At 30.4% G+C, this 22997-nt stretch overlaps 1 protein-coding gene and 1 long non-coding RNA gene across 9 annotated transcripts in view; one reads left to right on the top strand and one right to left on the bottom strand.

Moving 5' to 3' along the window:
• Positions 1 to 8643: 8643 nt before the first annotated feature.
• Positions 8644 to 22997, top strand: part of LOC111028357 (serine/threonine-protein phosphatase 2B catalytic subunit 3-like) — a 63351-nt gene continuing 48997 nt past the window's right edge. For 5 of the 6 annotated variants that reach the window (XM_022306976.1, XM_022306974.1, XM_022306978.1 and 2 more), the window contains exons 1-2: positions 8644 to 8803; positions 9159 to 9390. In XM_022306976.1, the coding sequence (XP_022162668.1) occupies positions 9342 to 9390 (49 nt within the window). In that variant the 5' untranslated portion in view covers positions 8644 to 8803; positions 9159 to 9341. The remainder of the gene's footprint in view (positions 8804 to 9158; positions 9391 to 22997) is intronic. The other variant, XM_022306979.1, reaches the window with a different exon arrangement.
• On the bottom strand, positions 14329 to 21510 carry LOC111028358. 3 transcript variants are annotated; one of them, XR_002603895.1, is made up of 4 exons: positions 21038 to 21510; positions 20784 to 20944; positions 20526 to 20712; positions 14329 to 14824 (listed from the first exon to the last, which is right to left on the bottom strand). It is a non-coding gene; the product is annotated as an uncharacterized LOC111028358 (long non-coding RNA). The 3 variants fall into 3 exon arrangements; XR_002603894.1 differs by having other exon boundaries at positions 20530 to 20712; positions 21038 to 21507; XR_002603893.1 differs by lacking the exons at positions 14329 to 14824; positions 21038 to 21510 and having other exon boundaries at positions 20784 to 21031.

The following is a 22997-nucleotide window of genomic DNA, read 5'->3' as shown; positions in this document are numbered from 1 at the left end:
AATAGCGTTGTTGAATTATGCTTGTTCGTTTATCGAATCAACTAACTACTCCTACATTTTTGTTAAAAGATTCTTGAACACCTACAGTAAATCTAAGGTTTTTTGTTTACTATTAGTTATAACTTATTACCATGATCATACTAATAAAGCAGTTTAATTGTTGATTATGTACCACATATACAGTTTTGAAAATATTTGAAATAAATGCATTGAATCAATTGTAAATAAAAACATCTTAAGTAGGTACCTGTATATGTTACATAATTCACTATTTGTATAACATTGTTTTATAAAGAGTATTAATATAAACAAATCCACGAATGTATATACGTACTATGTAATATTGTTTTTAAGTACATTTTATTCGTAAATCATTTCAAATGTTATGTATTTTTATTTTATACAAGTTGAAAATCATAATTGTGCAAAAAAAAATTAATTAAATTACATTTTTGTTCATACGAAATACAAAATACATAAACTTCTAATAATATAATATATGAATGTTGTCAACAATCAGTAATGTAAGAATGTGACAGATATTCAATTACAATGCTAAACTATAGTTTAATATTAGAGTTATTAGATTATTTTATTATTATATAATACTGTCTACAGGTTATTAATTTGATTTGTGTTTTTAAAATAATTTTAAGTGGAAATTATTTTTAAACACGTATCATTATAAATTATTGCATATTTTTAATATACCTATAATACATTTATTAATTATTAATTGCTCATTATAATATGACATATATTATCTTTAAGCCCCCGTTTTAATAGTTATACGTAATCGATATATGTATTTATAAAGTACCTTTATTGTTTTTATGAAATACGCATAGAAGTAGGTAATATATATATACAGTGTGGGCCACCATATTTTCCCGTGTTAGGTTTATCAGAAAACAGGAAAATACGTTGACCTACTCTGTATTATATAGATAATTTATAGGTACTTGGTGCAGTTTTTATTTACTATTAGTCATCGTAGTTTTTGTACACAAGTACAGTTTGTTTACTAAATATGTTCTTTTAAAAAAAGTAGGTAGTCTACTAGTCTATAGGAAGATACTAGGTTTGGGAGACAAAATATGAAAAAAAATCATCCAATTTTTATTTAGTCATATACCTGCATAAAGCTGAAGAGGTAATACGTACACAATATAGACATTGATGAAAGACAAAGACAAAATGAACGTACAAGCGGAGACACGGAGTTATAAGGGGATTGAAGTTATAGCCGTTATAGCTATATATTTTTTTAAAAGTATAGAAGAGAGACCGGAGCAAGTTGTTACGGTTTTTACTGGTTCATTTTTTATTTGTGAACACAATAGTTTTTTTTTTGTCAAGTGGCGTTCGCCATATTATTCAAAATGCTATCTCGAGAACATCTTATAAGAAAATTAAACACTAATATCAAGTCAAAATACATTTTTTAATTTTTTTTAAAGTTTTAGAATTTGTAACCATACTTGTCCTGACTTTAGGATTAGTTGATACACCATCTGGGTAAGTTGTCACAGGTAAATCAAATGATGAACAACATTAAAGTTAAACTTTTAGTTTTCAATGTTGAATTTGGATCAAATTTAAAATTACTCAATGCACATAAACTAAATCCATAAATAATAAACAACAAGTTAATATAATGAAACAAATTTAAATAATATTTAGTTCAAACCTTTTAAGCACACGTGACAACCTCGTTATTTGTTTGTGACAACAAACCTCATCAGTCATCATTCTACTATTTGATAACGAATAAACTTTATAAGTTATCATTGGGTACAGTCAAAAATAACACATCAAAATATACGTTAATACACAATTATTATATAACTACTTATACATAGGCAAAACTACGGGCAGGCTATTCGGCAGTCCTGACCTAATGTAGAATGAATAACTTACAGGCTTAATGAGATTTAACATTAAAATTAAAAATTTATTTTTTAATTGGAATTTTTGTTTCATATATTTATAATTTGGCCTGTCTTAATGAAAGTTTCTAGTTTCACTTATGTACTTGTATGTCATCGCGTTAATAATAACAATAGCTATAATATTTATTATAAATTGCAAATAACAAATGTTTTTACATACAAAATGTAATATGTATCTCCGATATAAGGTTGACTTTATTTCAACTTCAAATTTGTTATACGACTACAATCGATTGCAATCGGTTTCTCGTGACTCGTGAGATAAAAATTATTATTTTTATTGTAATAATGTACACTTACATAACGATAAGTGCCTTCATGTTTCAGACTTTCGACTTTAAGAGTTATGATAATATTGTGACAACTTAGTGCTTACCGACATAAGTCGGTCTTCCCAACTCCCAATAGTTTGCATACTATTTTAAATATGTAGGTACACACAACCTATATAATTTATAGTTACCTATGAATTGTGTAACATTAATACCTTTAGAGGAATAAGTTCAGAAGTCTCATTATTAATGAAAGTTGAAACGATAAGCAGAATTAATAATGCTATAACTTTCATTGCGCTATTGGGGAAACCTGTTGTATTTAGGTAATACAGAGAGGAGTTGTGTGCCCTTTGAATTATAATTTTAACCGCAGGGCGCCTCAGGAAGTACAATTCCAGTAATATGTTCTAGTTTAAATACATTTATTAAAACGCATAGATAACTATGATAAAATAGAACGGGGTTTCAAAAGATTTACGTATATTATAGTCATAGTCATAGTCATCCGGAGTTCATTAGTGTGCTAGTTATAGTTGACAAAGAACTTACCTAAACTGAACTTGACGTGGTGTGTGGTGTGTCTCTTTTATATAGTAGTTAATTATGTCATGGGTGTGTGACGGGTGTATTATATGTGCGGAAACTCCGGATTTGTATAATATGTTCAGTATTCAATAAGCATTATCATGAACTAAGTACCCGTGTTTATAGTTTAACAATATATATTTAACATCCTGGTCACACCAAGTATGGATAAATTCAATTTAAATACAAATTGCAATGATCCCTGCAGATAATAGGTGCAAAATACTTAGGATAAAAAATATTATAAATAAATGATAAAATGATTTTATTAATCATACATTTATCGTAGGTATATAATATATTTCAATTTAGTTAGTTCATCTATTAATTAGATTGTGAGATGAGGATCGTTTTAAAATAATGTATGTTTTTTTTTGTGTATCTGAAGACATTTTTAAGATAAAATGTGCAGAAAAAATGATTTGATTTTTAACTTTAAGGGTGGTTTCTGGTACTAGATTTGAGCTAGTTGTTACTTTGACAAAAAACATCAAATTTACGACAATTTGGAAATCATTATTTGTTGAAAACGTATGAAACATTCAATTTTTAAAACTTAGGCTTGACAATTTAATACATAAGTAGTTTTAACTGAAACCAAAAACATTAGTATGGCCTTTCTAAGTTCAAACATACGAAATAACTTATTATAACGAAGAATAACTACTTTAGTTATTTTGGTATATATTATTATATTTAGTTCACATTAATGGCACACACAATGGCATTTTCAAATGCAATGTTTTCGGCCAAAATTAATAAGTATTACTAAATACTAATTTAGTATTATAAATGTTGTAAAAAGCAATAAGTAATTATAACTATGTCATAAAAAATAGCCATAGTAATATAGATAATACAAAACTATCTTTGCTCAAAATCGTTTTCCGAATGCAATGATTTATCATTGAATTACAATTTAACACATACATTACAGTGACTTAATTCTCTACTCCTCAATAACTCTACAAGTCTGCAAGGGCCTGGAATGCCTGGAATGTCTTCTTATTTTCATTGGATAATATATATTATTGTTTCTCGTACTATACGTTTCTCACTTACAATCTAGGTACTGCACGGTAATAATATTAATTAGAATTTTCGTTTATTGTCACAAAAATACCATTGCCATTTGCCGTATTACATGTACAATGTACTTCTTCAATAAATAGTTATGTTTTTAGAGTAGAAAATATTTTTTATTGAATTTTTTAACGAAAACAATAAATATAACCCCATGTCCCGATGTATAATATTATTTATTGCAAACATAATCTATGCGTCCAATAGTGACGTATATTTATATGTTTTTAGTGTTTTTACTCATGCTCATATTTTTTCATGATTTATGTACAATTTTGTTTTTATCCATTAAAGATAGAACCACCATTTAAACAAAATAAATATTACATGTATATACCTATATTCACTTCGTGTGATATTATATTTTAATTGCTAATTATTATTTTCTATCATTTGTCTACATAATATAATAAAATTAAATAACTATTTTATCTCTGACATTTTTAGTCAGGCTAGCAAGCTGTCTAGTCTAGCTGGTCTAGCTGATAAGTGTAGTAATAATTGTAATTAAATCATTATAATTTTTTAACAGTTTTTTTTTAAAATTTAGTAATATATTTATTAGAGCGTGCATTTATATGCATTTGCATATTTTTTCTAGTTTATCATAACATTATATGATATAAGTGGCTATGAGCACATTAGGTATGTGTTGCATGATATAATTATTCTTAAAATACATTACCTACATTTTTCAGTTTCATAATTTTTTATTTTCAAGGCAATTTTTACAATTTGGTTTACCTTAGATTTCATTTTTATCGAATATACTTCATTATATTTAATATTTGTATTTTACTACTTTGTCGGTAACATTTTAGAAAAAAAAATTAAAAATTAAATACGTAATTTAGGAAACATTTTTCAAACAGTTTCCATACGTTCCATAAAATGTATAACGTTATAGTCGTTAGTGGTGGTATAATAAATAAGTCACATATTTTTTTATATACGACAATACATTTTACGCATATTTTAACTTTTGAATGCATATACTCGGCTGGATTTTAGTGCATATTATATAAATCTACAGGCTCTATATATAGTTGTTATTACATTTATATTACACGATGTCCTTGGTTTAAAAAGTTTAAAAATTTTAATTGGTAAATTAATTGTACAACTATTATAAAAAAAAAATCATAGAAGATTGGGTTTTTTTATCGTGTAACATTGCAACTTTAAGTAAATGTATATTTGACAACGACATTTGAGTGATATAGTGGGAGTTTGGCACAGAACCACTTAATTTCGCTTTTAGTTTTTATTCTATGTTTATTCCAATAATAATATACAAACTATAAATGTATACCAACAACTTATAGTTTACATACAATTTATTTTATTTTATTTATTTATTTGTATAAATTCCAATCGGCTTTTTAAATATAAACAGCAGTAACAGCGCGAAATAATATATATATACGCATAGTTGTTATAACATTAGATGACATAAGTGTTGTAGATAACAAAATATTAATAAATTAAAAACAATAAAACGCAATGAAATTACAGGAATTTAAGGCCATACATCAACATTAATAATAATAATATTGATAGTGAAGTTATTATTATCATTTAAACTATACGCATTAACAAAGGGATTATTCGATAAGTTTGAACGGAAAGTTGGGATGCGAAAGGTCTCAGAGGATCTAGTATGGGTGGATGGAACTCTAAGGCTTATACGCTCAAAGAGTCGTGGTGCATCAATCTTACTCTGAATTAATTTTAATAAAAAGTTATGATCGGCCCTTAGACACCTGATTTATTTCTATCTACATTGTACCATTAATTAAATATACTATACATAACCATACATCACCATTAATTGTATTAAATAATATGAATATTACATTTGATCAATGACTATATATGTTTTTAAGAAATATATATATATCAGGGGACAGAAGCCCCCCTTGATAATTCGGCACATTTACGACACTGCGAATGTAGTTAATTATACGATGTACGGTGTTAGAATATAGTGATTAAAAGTAATAGGGATGACATTGTTATATGTGTTATACTGATCCCATCATTATCAGAACCCTCTTTTTGGACAATTCATTATGTCTTTCTTGAAATAAACTTTTTACCAATTATTGCAGACGACAGCTAGGGGACTATACTAGAAACTTGTTCGTCTCACAACAGACTTATCGCACTTAATTTTTGTATAGTCGATTCGCCCATTTATATTTAACGAAGGTAACAGGATAATGATACCCATTTCAGTAGGTGGGTAGGAGACATGATGGGGCGAAGTGAGTAGATGAGTATACGAAGTAAGGTGAAACGTCTAACTTTTTCCAAACAGTCAGCGATTGAGTGATTATAATATTAATGAAACATCTTTGGAATACTTTATGGAATTAGTTGATTTTTATACAAAATTAATGATAACTGATTGATATATTAAGTATTAATAATATCAGAGTTTTCAATTTTCGGCTCTTGACGAATTATTTTGTAAAAATGTCTACATTACTTCAATTTCAGATATTAAGAACAATAATTTATAAATTCTTACTGAATAATTTTCTAATACGCAGCAATACTTAGTTTAGTGTTGCATGATAATATGAACAATGTACGTAGCGTTAAATTGTTTAAGTTCTATATTGAAAATAATTAGTCTACGTGGGGCGTGTATAATGAGCTAGATCATGTAGGACATGGATAATAATAAGGTCGTGTAATATTTGGTTTATAGGGTGTGTTTTTTTCAGGTATTAGAAAAATGTATGTTATAATTATATTTTCTGAACACTACTAGACTACAATGGACGTATTCTTCCATCACACCATTGAGTATTTCTTGTAATCAAGCACCAAATATACCTAAGTTATTGAACTTTTAAATCTTACAAATTGTGCATTTAGGTGCCTGTAGTTATTTATTTTTAATAAAAAAAAATCGACCAGTCTCATCTTACCCCGTTGTATAATGAGTGTTACTACGGGACGTATGACTTTTTTTTTATCACAATTATGTCATTAAAATCGTGTATAAAGTGAAATAGTTTAATACTAATTAAAAATGTCAACCTATTACTCAGACAAGTATAGTTAAATAATATGTAAAATAAGATTTAGGTATATTAAAAATTCGATAGGTATTCAGGACAAGGGAGTTATGGGTATTATAGGGGTGTATCGTCTTACCCCTGCCGAGTTCCCCCACATATTATATTAGTAAAACATCGAGTGAGTATTTCAGTAGGCGCGATACACTGTAACTCGACAATAACCAATTTTTTTTTATCGGGTGCCTACTTAAAACGCTGCGTGCGTAAGTTAGGAAAGCACGTGTAATACAGAGGGAAAACGATATATTATTTTATAGATTCGTTGCGCATACATTATGTATAACAATATAAAGGATTACAGGACAAAAACGCAATAATTTTTTATCAGTTTAGCGCAATGTCGAACACTGAAACGCGCTCTGATAAAAGAATATAAAATATTGATATTGCTCATGTATATAGACGTACAGTACTACAGCCATAATACAGCAGCTGCTTATCAAATTATTTAGGTGCGACGATAAATTTAAAAAAAATAAAAACGAACTCGTCGAAGTTGTTACTCTCGACGAGCGGGCGAGACGCGTAGGTACCTATTGGTAAAAACAACGGTCATGCGGTGCGGTCCGCGGGGTTTCGGGAGAGAACGATTTTTGTTTGGAACCGTCCCGACAACACGCGCGCAGCGTTCAAGCAGCACGGCGGCGGCGAGCGTGCCGTTTATATGCATGCGCGCGGCGAGGCGCGCGCGCGCGCGCGTGTTGTCCGCCGACCGTCGGGAATCCTGATGTCGTTCGGGACCGGGCGAACTAGAGGGCGCTGATGCGGAGCAAGCGCGATGCGCAAGCGCACATCACTGCCATAACGATTTTATAACAAACCCGGCGCGCGCGGCGGAGACTGTCGGGTCGGCGGCGGTCGAATTAGGGGCGGGCGTGGTGCGGAGTTGCACCTCGGAGTGGAGGGATGGCGGAGGCGGTGTTTTTTATCATTATATCCATTCGCTTTCACCCCTCGCCCACCCCGCACGGTCAATGCTCGCCCATTTCTCACTCACTCCCGTGGTCGCTTGCCCATTTCTCTCTCGCTCCCGTGGCCGCTCGTTTCACACACATTCACAAACACACACACACACGCGAACACACACACACACACACGGTCCGCATTCGTTTGCCCTCAACTGCGGTGCGTGCGCGTACATACTTATGCGTGACGATATATTATAATAATAATAATAATAATAATAAATTATCGAGATACGCATAATACAATAACAACAATTAAAATAATATAATTGAGTAAATTATAATATTATTATTGTAAAATAACTAGTGACAACGCCGCAGTGTTGTGAGCGTGGCGTCTATACGTATATTATAATAATACCATCGTCGTACGAGACACACTAGGCGGCGGGCGTTAACTCAATATAATAATATAGTAAGGAATAATAATAATATTGTTTTTTTACGCGGTAAACGTCGTCGAACCGTGCAAGCTCACCGGCTGACGACGACGACGACGACGACAACGACGACGACGATGGCCATCGTCACGGAGCGCGCACTGGCCGCCGGGTCATCATCGTCATCATCATCATCCGTACGCGTACAATAGTTGACCGAAAAAAGAAATCGTCCGACGTCGCCGTCACCGCTGCTGCCGCCGCCGCCGCCGCGTCGCGCGCGCCTGCTGCCACCGCCGTCGACGCCGCCGCCGCCGTCGCCGCTGCTGTTGCTGCTGTGGCCGTCGCAGCAGTAGTAGTACACACGGACGAATCCATCACGGTGCCCCGCGATTATGCGGCCTGCTAGCGACGGACGATACGTGTGAACCTTAAATTGATAAAAAAAAAAGAGGAGAGGAAATCGGCCGGGTGCGTGCAATCATTATATTTTCAGTTTTTTTTTCTAAACATTTTTTATTTTATCTTTTTTCGTTTTTTTTTTCATATAAATACACATATACATATAAATAATAACGCTCTTTTCCTCCCTCCCACCATCATCCAACCCTCACTTCACACCCCGCCCATCCATATTTCCATGAGATATTGTTATTATCAACAACACACATAATAATAATACACAGTTTCTTTCGGCATATTTTTTTCGTATTTCATCTCTTCAAAATAATATATTATTATACTTGATAAATTATTGATGTTGTTGTTGTTGTCGTAGTTTTTTATTTTCATTTTTTTTCTGTTCTATTTTCATGGCCGTAAATAGATAAAAAAAATTAAACTCGTTACGCGTTTAATGGTACACACGGTGTGACGGTGACCCGTGGACGCGACACACAAGGCAGAAACGACGACCGGGTACGTGTCGAAGACGACGAGCGTCGAACAACAAGCACCAGCAGTACCGGCACACATCATCGTGGCGAACGAGGATCGCGTCAGTCCAACTATGTCGAACAACAGCCAGAAGCTGCCGACCACCGAGCGGGTTATAAAAAGTGAGTTGACCGATCAATGATAATATTATAGCAAAATAATAACATTATAGCGTAATATAATGTGGTAATAATAATGCGCATAACCCATAATAATATATTATTATTGCGTTTTCGTTATTTGCATTTTTCTACATTTCGTTCTCGTTTTAACGATCGTCGTTTTTTTTTACTACCACCCTCGCTACCACGGTCGCTGTTGTACCCTCGCCCGGGTGTCTGTTTAAACTTAAAATATCGGCGCGTGGGTACCACCGGTCGACGCGTTTTTCGCATTATCACCACTATATGATTGTTGTTGTTGATGTTGTTGTTGTCGTTATTTTACTTCACAACAGTATTCTCGTCACTTATCATTTCTGCTTGTATAACAATAATACATTATATCACGACGAAGACTTACTCTGATAACGGAACGGTGGCTGCTGCACCAGCTGCTGTTATAGTGTTATACTTATTGTTATGTGTTTGTAGCTCCTTTCCGCCGTCATAGTCGGCATATGACACCTTCTCCTCCTCCTACTACTAAAAAATGCAACTCCCCCCTACCTACCTCCCCACCAACGACTCTCGCCGAAATCGGGTCGACCACCGTTCTCGCGGACGGGCGACGACGACGACCACGACAATTATTATAATAATAATTCGCGAGCGTTACAATATTTTACGCCTGTGCGATGAAAAAAAATTTAGAATCTAAAAATCACAAAAAAATATGAAGATAGTTAAATCGAATTGCCCGGCGATGTCTGTGGAAGTAAAGCGCGTTAATTCATTATGATATTGCGTTTACAACGAAAACAATACTTACGTCACGGCGGCCGTGTAGCACGGGCTGTGTACGCATAAACGTTTCTAATGAGTTTTCCTATAGATTAGAAAAATTCGCGGCGGCGGCGCATAATAAGCAGGCCCGGGCCATCTACCGGAGTGGGGAAGGTTACCAGCGCGTTTGCCCTGGAAATGCGTTATCACAGTTTTTTCACGTCCATTCTACATAATATTATATTGGTGCATCAGCGATATACGTAGAGAGGTACACCTCGTATACCTAGGTGCCGGCTTCTTTATTACTGCCGGTTGATTGATTTTAACCCTTTTGTAATATTATCGGAGCGGCGGAGGTGCGACCACGACGTCGATTCGATAATTCCAATTTTTTTTTTTAAACATATTTCGTCGACTTCGACGACGCCACCCCTAATGCTCCTAAATATCTCCGCCGAACCAGTAATACTATTATTCAATCGTATATATAATATTATACAATATTAATGGCATAGGTACGCCATTTAGCCGATACCCGTTTAGGGACAATTATAATAATGTAGTTTAATATTTTTATACGAACAACATTAATAAGTGCGTCGTTTTATCAGATTTAATACTAACCGAATGTAACACGTTTATAATATACGATAATATGATGCATGTAATTTATAATTCGTGAGGCCGTTTTGTGTTCATATACCCACGCATTTTCTATGAGGACAACGGTTTAATATTTTCAATCGATCCTTTCACAATACATTATAGATCCTGCGCGTGATGGTAGTGTGCAGCGTACATTCGTTATGAATTTAAAACATTTTGATGACCTTATTATTTTATGATTTTATTATTGGTACCTACAGGCTACAACTCGATTTAAAAATTAATAATTACAGTTAATTTTTTACGGTTATAGAACACAATATGTTATTAGGTACTGTGTTTGTTTGTCACTATTGTCGTTACTTTAAATACTCAATGAACACAATATACAGTATTATACGATTTAAACAATATTATAATATAATATTTATAATTTATTGATATGCTGTACACGTAATATCCCAACGACTGGGCGACGAGTTGTATAGTTCTACACCTTAATCAGTGTTCATGACTTATAAAAATAATATTATATATTATTATTATGATAAAGTCAAAACAATCTTACATAAATTCTTAATCTTTAATTCGATATCGTATTGTTCTAACCCAACTCCGCCATCGTATTATCATAGAGACCCGTTTCCAAAGAAAAATAGGTACTTTCACATCCATCTATACATAATATTATCACCGTTTTCGGATGTAAAATATGATTCTTTATATATACGCATAGTTTAAGTATTGATTTTGATATTAATTAGGTCAGAAAAGAGTCTGAAGTAAAAATGTAAATTTCGTCACACAGCGCTGACATTGCGGAATTATAAATTTGTAGTTGAACGTGTTGGCTGTTTGTTAGGGACAGTCGCGCGCGCGCGAGCGAGCGAGCGTGTGTGTGTGTGTGTGTGTGTGTGTGCATACCGAGATATTTCAATGGCCGTAAAAGAGAAACACGAAGAACAAGTGTACGTTTAGAAAGAAGGTCGTGTAAATGGGAAACAAGCGCGGGTGGGAAACACACACACACTCGCACGCCATCGCCACTAACGTAGAGCATAGTTTCAATAGATAATATACCAATAGGTATTATCCTGCCAGTACCTATATTATAATATATTATATACCTCCTTATTCCTTAAACGAATTGCAGACGAAGGCGACGAATTAAAAATAATCGATGGTAATAATAATAATGATAATATATTGTACCCGCACTTGTTTGATTTTTCCACGTCCATATATTTCGGTTCTTTGAGAAGAGTCGAAGTATATTATATGCATAAGTACATAGGTATTGTATAACACGAGTATATTATATTTGCCTGTACTGTTTATTAACTATAATAATATAGTAAATTGTAAATGTATTACATGTATATTGTTGACCTATCATGGCTACCAATAGAAAAAAATGCAACACAAATATTAATTTATGACATAATATTTTATAGAAGTACAGAATAATGCAAATATTTTAAAAACCTCAAACTCACCCCCACTCAAAATTGTTCCCTTCTGAACGGCGTACAAGTTCAATTTGTGTCAAGAGTAACGACGGTTTACCTATAAAATTTTTTTCAAAAACAAGTATGTCTCCTATCAGCTTTTTCTGGTCTTATATTATTCCGCAGCAATATTGCAAGTGTTCCTTCGTATTATTTTAGCTTTACAAAGTAAAAAACATTTTCAAACTCGATTTTTTTTTAAATTTTTTTTTGACAGTTAAAGCTTAAAATGTATGCGTATTTACATTATTGATGAAAACTTCCGTGGAATTTGAATAATTAAGAAAAGAAATAATCGGTTTCTAAAAGTCGACGCTTTAAACCCGCCTTCTTTCATTGTGATACCATCTCAATATATTCATAATGTTTCCTGCAACCTTTGACTAATGAATTTCGTCAATTCTGATTTTTATCATTATAAATCAATATTAGGTATATTCAATTTGGATACACAGTTATTTACACTTCGCTTCATTTTTTTTTTATTACAAAAAAACATTATGATTAAATAACATTTATTTATTTATGAAATAAAACTATTAATTAATTTTATAAAAAAATGTTCATATTTTTCAAGTTTGGAAATGTAAAAACGTTTTTTAAAAAATATTACTGGATATTAAAATAATTAATTTAAGCTCCCAACATCTGAAGTTAAAGCTTAAATGAAGGAATTTGAGTTAAAATTCTTTATTTGGATACTTAGGTATAGTTTTAGTTTTATTATGTTTAGAATGAACAATTTTTTTAATTATATTCTTTAAGAGTACCTATGTGTAACATCTGTTGTCTCTGTCACTATAACAAAACTACAGGGTCTTGGCATATTTATCGTTTGTAGCCAAATTTTTAAAATTAGGTAAACATAAAATATACTAAAATTGACTAACAAAGTGTTAAACAAATGCTCTATGCTATGCATAGACCGTTTCAATATTTTATGTAATTGTAACAATAATAATTGTTTAAGTTATCAATAAATTAATATATTTGTATATTATATATATATATATATATATACCTAACTATATACGTGCGGTTTCTTTAATACTTTAAATATTGATAAAAACCTATACACTTCATTGGCAATTATTTTTGCAGTAGGCTACACTACTATTAATTTGAATGGTTTAGCAACAACATTTTAAGAAAATCGATGTTCGGTCTAGCTATAGCATGAGTGTGTGATAATCGATAGATAAAGACAACACATTTTACGCTGACGTCACTTTAATAATTGTATTGTTTATATTTCGTGACTATTTAAAATTAAAACAATAAAATAACTTAATTTAACTTAATTTAACTCGATGGTATTTTAGTTTTTTTTATAAAATTGTTGGTTTTACGGTATATGGGTATACCTACATTGACACCCCTATGTCCATTGTCTAATGTTTCTACACATACAATTATTTAATAATATATTCTTATATATTAGTTATTACCAATGAATATTTAATGCATTTTCCATATTCTCGTGTTTTAGTTAACTGTTTTTTTTATAAATTAGCTGTGAAAGAATTGGGAATCTACCTTTAAGTATGATGACTGATTTACTTAATGCACCTAATAATATCAAATTACTCTAGGTATAATTTATAAAACATTTTGACGTACCTATTTAGTACTTTGGTATAGAGATTCTGAATGTTTTCTGAGATTAAAATGTTTATGCATCTGTCTATTTTCATCTTGTACTCTGCCAGATTTTGGCAATATGGTATACATAGAAACGATTTCTGTAACAAAATAATGTTTGCACCTAATATTTATTTAAATTGTATCACCTATACTATTTTATTTGTTTCTATTACAATAGAAAACAGAAACAGAAACAGAACTCTCTTTCTATAGGCACTTGCGAAGAGAGTTAAAAAACCAAATATTAATTATTAATAATATTCAGCTAAATATTTACTTATAAATTCATAACATTTATTTAAATTTATTTTGTCGTTTGTTATTATTTTTTAAAATTATTTTCAAAAACTTTTGACACAAACATAAAGAACTGTATATTTAGTTCTTGCGTTTAATAAATGCTAAAAATACAAAGTTATTTAAACTTAAATTATTTTTATTAGCAGTTTTTCGACTACATGTTTTTAAAAAATGACATCTTTGGCCTACCATCATGATGATGACTTGTTCCATCACATTCACGTTTAAACTTCGTTACGATAATATAACTAATAATGTAAATATAGTTATATATACATTTGTGTGTTTGTAAAGCGTACACGATGTCAGAAACTTTGGACTTTGGATCGAAGTCAACCATATTATTAAGATTAGCTAACAAATTTAAGGATTAAAATTGAAACAATTAAATAAACATTGGTTTACACTTTATTGGCTGTACAGGCTTAAAAGGGGGTACCCAGGTCACTTACTTGGCTACAAAAACAATAAAATACCCATAGAAGTTTTCAACATAAGGCACAACTCAAGTACTACACAGTACGTGTCATGGACTTGATTTTTTTTCAACCCGTCAAAAAATCAATACATCCAGCTGTGTTCTGCCACCGTGTATCCGAGCCATTATGTTTCTGAAAATAATACATTTTATTGGTGAAATTAATTTGACTAATTATTTTTTGATAGCATTTTGATATATATATAAATATTTATACACGCAACACAGTTCTTTGAAATTCAATCGTTTTCTATAAAAAGAAAGCTCTCGTGTTTCTTAATTTCATCACAACTCATTTTATCGAATTTATGTGGAATACAATGTAATAACACATTGAATAAAAAGAATAAAGATATTTTTTTATCTCGCAAATAATTACGAAAAATTGGCTTATTATCTATGAATATTAGATAAACTCGTGTATTAGTTTATAATATCATATTATACACTCTATACAGTCCATAAATTTAAACTTCACTTAAATATGGCCTGTATGAAACTCTATATTTTAACTCTATAGTTTTTTCTACATATATAATATAGTTTTGTTCACATATTTTCAATAGAATATATAAAATATACGATCGTAGTATCTAAATATTGTTATCGATAAACCATAGTGGAGTCCGCTAACAAATTTTATTTTGTCAATCGAATTTAAATATTTCCAAAAAATGTTATCCAGAACACCTTATACAATAGAATTTCATTGTAGGTCGTATAATAATAAATGCATAATATTATCGTTACACGTTCGATCACAATAAAGTTTACTGAGTAAACGAATACAACCCGATTCAAGAGCTCAAAACGAAAATCTAATGACCAATACTATATATGTTCGTTTTTCTTCTTCTCCACCGTTCGCACTTCGTTAGCATTTACGCCATTATAACAATATGTAAGGTCGCAAATACGGACGAATTCGCTAACTATTGTATACTGCCATATACGTGTACATAAATATCATATATATATATATTATAAAGCAGGTATATAGGTACGCGTTTTCGTAATGCAAACAGTGTATTTCCTTGTTAACAGCGGCGGTAAATATATAACTTGCATGTCTCTGTCGGCCAATATAACTGCTGCTAATGCTCGGCGCCGCCGTTCGCAAAGTGTACATAAAGGGGGGTGTGGCGAAATAGGTCACTGTTTCAGTGTAAAAAAATGATAATGAAAAAAAAAAAGCAAAATATATAATATTAATATATAAATGTCGAATAACAAACCAATTATCTTTGCCCATTAAAAGTACATTAAAGTGTATTACTCACACACCACTCTGTCACCACTTCGACTCCTCTTGCAGTGATATTATAATTCTGTATTATGTAGTATGTAATATTATTATATAGCGATCGGTCCTACTACAGCACGATAAAGTAAAATATGTATTAAAATTTAATATGATTATTTATCTTCGATTCATCGTCGTCGTAATATTGCGCATTCCGCATTGCGGTACACGAATACAAAATCGAGTAATAATAATAATAATAATAATAATAATAATAATACCAGATATTGTATGGCTTTTATATATTTGTTTTGTTTTTATCGTTATTATTATTATTATTATTATTATTATTATTATTATTATTACGTTTTAGTGTTTGCTCGGTACCTATAATATACGTATAATATACTTTAACACATATCGTGGGGGTCGCTATTATCAGTATTATCTTATTATAATAATCTACCCTCTCGTATAAGCGCATCCCGCACAGCATTGCTGCTGTAGGTATTGTGTGTAAGAAATTACAATACAGTATCGATATAATAGTAATAATAATACGTAAGATCCTAAAATGTTATCAGTCTCTTAAAATTAGATGGTACTTTAAATACGTTTCGACGCCGCCGCCTCTTTTAGTTTGTAACGTTACATATTATTATAAATAAAATATATTATAATATTATAAAGGCGTGCATGATAATTTCATTACTCTGCACACTGGCAGTTCATGCTACATTCTTTAAAAAAAAAGGCTCATTAAAGCAATTTAAGTATAAATTTACAAAATTTTTCTGAAATATATAAATTATGTTTTTTTGAGTAGAATCTGTGCCCGTATATAATAACGACGTAAACACCATGATTATGATTAGTATTTTGGACTTGGAGATTATTGCTGAAATTTAGATTCATTAACACCTGCAGATAAGCGTAAATAATAAATCATCAGTATAATTATGAGTACCTACTTGTGATGTATTTCGAAATTTCAATTCAACTGACTTTAGTCTTTAATTTTGTTTAACATATTCCATATTTAATTGTCAAAAAGTAATCTTAGCTATACATTATATTTTTGTATAATACCTAACTTTACCTAACTATATTTAATTCGATATATGACTATTTACATGTTTGCATTGATTGTTAATAGACATTAAGATTTTTTAAAAATAATTTATTATTTGACAAAATTTCAATAAAATTAATTTTCTTATTTAACAATGTTTTTTAAAATATATTTTTCGATGTTCAAAGTTTTTTTTTTTAAATCAAGTACACTTTTTTAACAATGCCACGTGTGTTACTGTTTTACACTATACCGATAATGAAACCGAGTTTAGGACTAAAATGTGTCAAAAATGTATAGGAAAATATTTAATCTGTAGCAATTAGTAATAAATAATAATATTTAGCTTTACCTAATAAAGGTATTCAGTAATAATATATTTAATATTATTACTTTCATGCCTTAAAAAAATGTTGGATATATTTAGATTTTCAACTGTAATAATATACATTTTAATTTATAAAATTATGATGCTTATATTAGATGTTTTATAATTCATTAGATCGATGTCAACTCAACTTTTTTAACAATAGTTAGACATAGAGTTTGAACTTATTATTTTTTATCAACTAAAACTACCGTTTGTTCTTGTTTAATAATTATTTTTAATTCTAAATTTGTCTTTTACGTCGTTATTAATTTCAATAGGTAGGTGATATATTTTATTAAATTTAATTTATACATTTTCAAAAATGTAATTTAAACATTAAAATTTGGCTTATATTTTATCATACGACGAAATGGTTGGGCAATTTCCAATTTTTTTTTCTAAGCGCCAGTAACATAGTTCACGTATCATCATAGCATGCCTACATGTATTTGTAAGTTGTTAGGTACTAAATTTGAATATAGTTCTGGCAATAATATAAATTAAATAAATTAGTCTGGAAATTTTGGCTAACTTGTAAAATCTCGGATAACACCAGGTGTCAAAAACAATAACACAGTTTGTGCCTTGCACCCGTTCACACATATTTGACTTACGATCATAGCTAATTTTAACAGTAAAAATACAAAAAGTAAAAAAAAAACTTTCAATTTTTTTGTATATATATATTATACCTATTATGTTTATTAAGCTTACAAAGAAATATATTACTATTGTCATTCATTTTAATTGTTTACAACTATTGATAGTTTAAAATATGGTTAGATTTAGGTAATTTTATTTTAGTTTTAACTTTTAACACATATAGTAAAATAAGTATTGAACTTATAACAGAGTAAAACGAGCACAATTCATTTAAACTATAAATTTGTTCAACTAAATTACAGCCAAGAATTTGGTTCGTTTGCAGAAATATCTCTACTCAAACGAATTTTTTTTGAAATTTTTTGTCAGTTGCACACCAAATCTATATTTAACACGGTGACCTTGGTAAAATAATATATTCTCGAGATTCATTGTGAATAAATTCGAATTTCTCTTGAATTTTAAAAGTTAATATTATGTAAAAATCTCTTTCACATTATATTAATTACTTATAATTAGAAATTAGTTTTCAGTAGTCAATAGTTAACATCATATTATATCAAATTATGTATATATGTATATGATAAATTTGACAAAAAAATATTATTATAAATCACATACAGAGTGATTCTTTGAATACGAGATACTCATCATTTCGAAAACTATTATTATACCTTTAACATCATATGTTTTATGTCTTACATTAAAAGAATCTCCCTATATAATTATTAAATACCTATACATTATTGACTTTTTGTTTCATAAACATGATTTAATTCAATATAGTTTTTAAGCATGTTTTCCGATTATTTTTATCTTAGTATATTCTGACTCATTGTCAATAGGTAGGTATGTTTATACATCTACAACACAGCTGATATAGGCAAATTAACTAATATTAATTATTGGCTTATTTTTCTTAATATATTTTACACGATTATTGTTATCAATAAATTAAAATTAGGTTCATACATTTATGTGGCAATCCCAATAATAATTTATTGTCAGAAATATCTTAACAGCTTTACATTGTAACTTTTAAGTGACATTCAAAATGAGTATGTTCTTTATGAATTTGAGAATTTTTCATAAGAAAAGTGATTAATATGAATGGTTTGTTTACTTTTTTTATGATTGGAGTATACACATATTTACATAGGTAAATCATTTTATACTTTTGTTGATGGAACAAAGAATGTTTATTGTTTATACAATGATAATATATTTTTTCAATTTAGTTTAAAATTTTACTATTAATACTATATTTTTGGGTAGTATGCTAAAATGCATTTTTATAGTTTTCTAAAAAATATAGAAAAAAAGCATGGTAAATAACGAATTCTATTTGAACATTCTACAAAATGTATTTTGTTATTTTGTTTTAATCCAGATTATCGATAATAATGATATTTAAGTGTTAAAAATGTCACCATGATTGTTTATTTTATGATAGTTTAATTCGAAATAACATTCATACACTTTTTAATTCCGTCGAGCTTAAATAATTTGTATCGTTTTTTTATTAAATTGAAAATTTTAAAACCTAAAAATAGAATGTTCAGTTTTAAATTAGGTAACTATGTTATTTATACTATTGTTAATTTACTACAAATGGCTAATATATATTTTTAAAAACACTCAGTACTGTTTTTTTAGTATTAATTTTCAATAATAATATTAATACTTATAATAATTTACACTAAATAATATAATCCTCGAGTAATAACCACGTAGTTGATGCCTTAAAACAATTAATAAAAAAAAAACAATATCCTGTGCCATATATTTTAGACTATATTCTGTATTTTTATCCGTATATTTCAATTTGTTGTTGCAGGTAATTAGAGAATTCATTATTTTGTGAGTTAGTTTTTAATTTTATAGATAGGTAAGAAGGCCCTAACTATACAACGTACCTAATTTTCTATAGATTTCTATTATCTAATAATCATTCAAAAGTTTTTAAAAAATGCATAGTCTCGTATCATTTTATTACGAAATACAATAGTCGTCTAGTGCTTTCGAAAGGCAACACGCTCTTTTTTTACTTCCTATATTCAAGTTAGTAACAGAATTTCATATTCGTCATTCTCTTACATTTTTGTTTTATTGTTACTGACAATAATATTTAAATATTTCTGTAGGTTAATAGACTCTATGTAACTAGGTTTGTATATTATGTAATAAATTATTTTTAGCAAGATTTTAAATTCATTTATTTGAAAAATGTTAAAGAAATAGATTTTTATATTATTTAAAACTGTTGCTGGTCTCTTACATTTTGTATATCCACTGAGACATTGCAGTGTTGTGTATACGTTGGTGTGCATTTCTAAAGCCAATATTATACTAAGTCCTGTGTAAAACGACCCAAGTTTATCTATTTTACCATATATAAAATCCAAAATTATAGATTTTTCCATTATAGTTTTGTTTTACCGAGTGTACTTTTAAGACTCTAGTACTTTTATACGATTACTTATATTATAATTATTATATTATAGAGGCATATTCTACTATCGCGTACGAGTGTAAGCAATATTTACACACTATGCTTTTGTTGCTGAGTCGTATGATATCTGATGCGGAAGAAAGGACATATTTTTGTTGAAGTTTTGTCAATGGCTGTGTTGTAATTTTTTTTTCGGTGATGACTGAACTCTTGCAGCGAAGTTTAAGTGCTTGGTATAGTTGAGCAACCTTTGTAATTGGCCGTATTTTGAGAGTGCGCATCTGGTTGGAGTATTATACACCGTAATGTTCGTTACTATTCGTTAATCATATAATATAATATGAGTACTTACGATTTCAGCATTAATGAATTACTTGATGTGGTTTCCTTATTGTCTTGAGTTGTCGGATGTGACATAAAATGTGTCGCGTCTTATCGATCATATATTTTCATACGTGCGTGGCATACATTTATTAGCGTGATAATATTATAAATGTAAGTACCTCCTGGATCCTATATAGTAAAAAGAATAGAGTGTGAAGTATTATACAATTAAAATGTATTTTAGGTTCGAAAGAGACGAGTGAATTTTATTGTTTCCCTTACCTACTCATCGAGTGCCGCGTTAATTACGTTGTGTGTACCAATAATCGCGTTCTTTCCATCGCATTCCCGTGGATGAAAAAAAAGTACAATATTCGTATACCACGGTATAATACACCTATATCATCTTTATACCTATTTAACGGCATGCATAATATTATGCATGCGCGTGTGTGGCTGGCACCCAGCGCCAACTAAACAAATAACTCATTGCTATTTGAACAGGTTAGTGCACTCCTTTTCGGTTATGTTTACACACGAGCGATAAAATCGATATGAGCAAACAGCAATTCAAACTTCATCAATGGCTTCTGGCAAAACGAGGTTTGGGGATCAATCCAAGTGTTGATACAATATATACGTACGGTTTGGAGGCGTTACTCTATGTCTGATATCTGTAACATTATTGTCTTCGACAGTTGAAATTATCGTATTTTATTCATACCGAAAATATGGTGTTATTGCTATAAAAGCGCGTTTGCATAATATATATCTATATAATAATACAATATATAGGTAGGTACAGCCTTTTGAACTGCTATATATGTGTATAATATAATATGTGTAATGTATAACTTATATTTTTTATACCTACGCGTTGGCTGATATATGAAAAAATGGGAGAACAAGGTGATCCACCCCGTATTAATAGTATATATGAATAATATATCTCCATTTCTGAATAATAACCATATTTATTATAATGCATTATTATTATTATTATTAACACGCCGCATCGTCGTCTGCCAGCACTTTTATTCCGATGTTGTTTAATCATTTTATTTTGCTTATACTTTTTCGACTCGCGCTGCGATGTGACTACTTGGGTGGGTTTAGCTTGACGAAACCTAAACAAATCGCAGTCTCAAAGCCAAAACCGCCGGACCATTGCAGCGGCGAGGAGGTTAAAAAACATCCCGTTAAAAAAATACGCTTATATAAAACGTTTGTCTCGCACAGCTTTAGCGTATCGACGGACCTAAACACACACACGCACACACGTGAATATATATATATATATATATAGGTCGTCGTCGCAGTCGTATATAGTGTATGCGCGTGGCACGCCCTGTGAAAATACCGTCCGGCCACACGGGGTCATGATGATGGAGCAATAGAGTATAATAATATGATGTACATTACGATTATATACAGTTGGATATAAATCGAAACGTCTGCCATCTATGCTTTTCTCATACCGTGCATGACATCACAATATAATTCTTCCTTCTCCCGTAGTAACAGGGGATATACGGCCATGTACACTAAACATAATAACATGATCCGATCGTCCAAATTATATTAGGAAGTGCGATATGGATGGAACCGAACAGTGGAGTGACGGTTTTTTTATTCTAAGGGGAGGGGAAAAGGGATGGAAAATATTATAGGAAAAGAATATTTGATATACCTATTACCTATATACACACACTAAACATATATTATATGATCCGATGGGCACATATATATTATATTAGCTGCAAATGCGCAATATGCGACCGAACAGTGGCAAAGACCTTTTTTTCTATGGGGCGGGGAAGATGGTTGGAAAATATTAGAGGAAAAAACCTAGACAATATAGGTTCCGTTGAGGTACAAAACATTTCCAAAAAAACTCAGATTTTAGCAATGCCCGATTTATATTACGTTTGAGTTTATCATGACTTTTTATCAAGTCTAACAGGTAACCTATCAAATAATCGATTAATTGGGCATTTTTTAAGCCAGTGTGTTGGGGTTTTGGATCCTTGCACCACTCGTATACGTATAAGCCCTCGAGTGTTATATCATACCTACTAATAACGACACGAACTTTTGAAATTGTTCTCTGATGTTCCCAAAAACTATAACTATAACTGTATTAGTCCTGCGGCTTCCCAAAAATCGAATAAACGCAAATGTTTGACGAATATAATCAAATATAACTTAATTAAATCTTACAGTATTATAATATTGTTATCTC

Source organism: Myzus persicae, unplaced genomic scaffold, assembly GCF_001856785.1.
Source record: "Myzus persicae strain clone G006 unplaced genomic scaffold, MPER_G0061.0, whole genome shotgun sequence".
NCBI classification, from domain to species: domain Eukaryota; kingdom Metazoa; phylum Arthropoda; class Insecta; order Hemiptera; family Aphididae; genus Myzus; species Myzus persicae.
Note: the sequence above shows the minus strand (reverse complement) of the source record. Positions and strands in the feature narration are given on the sequence as shown.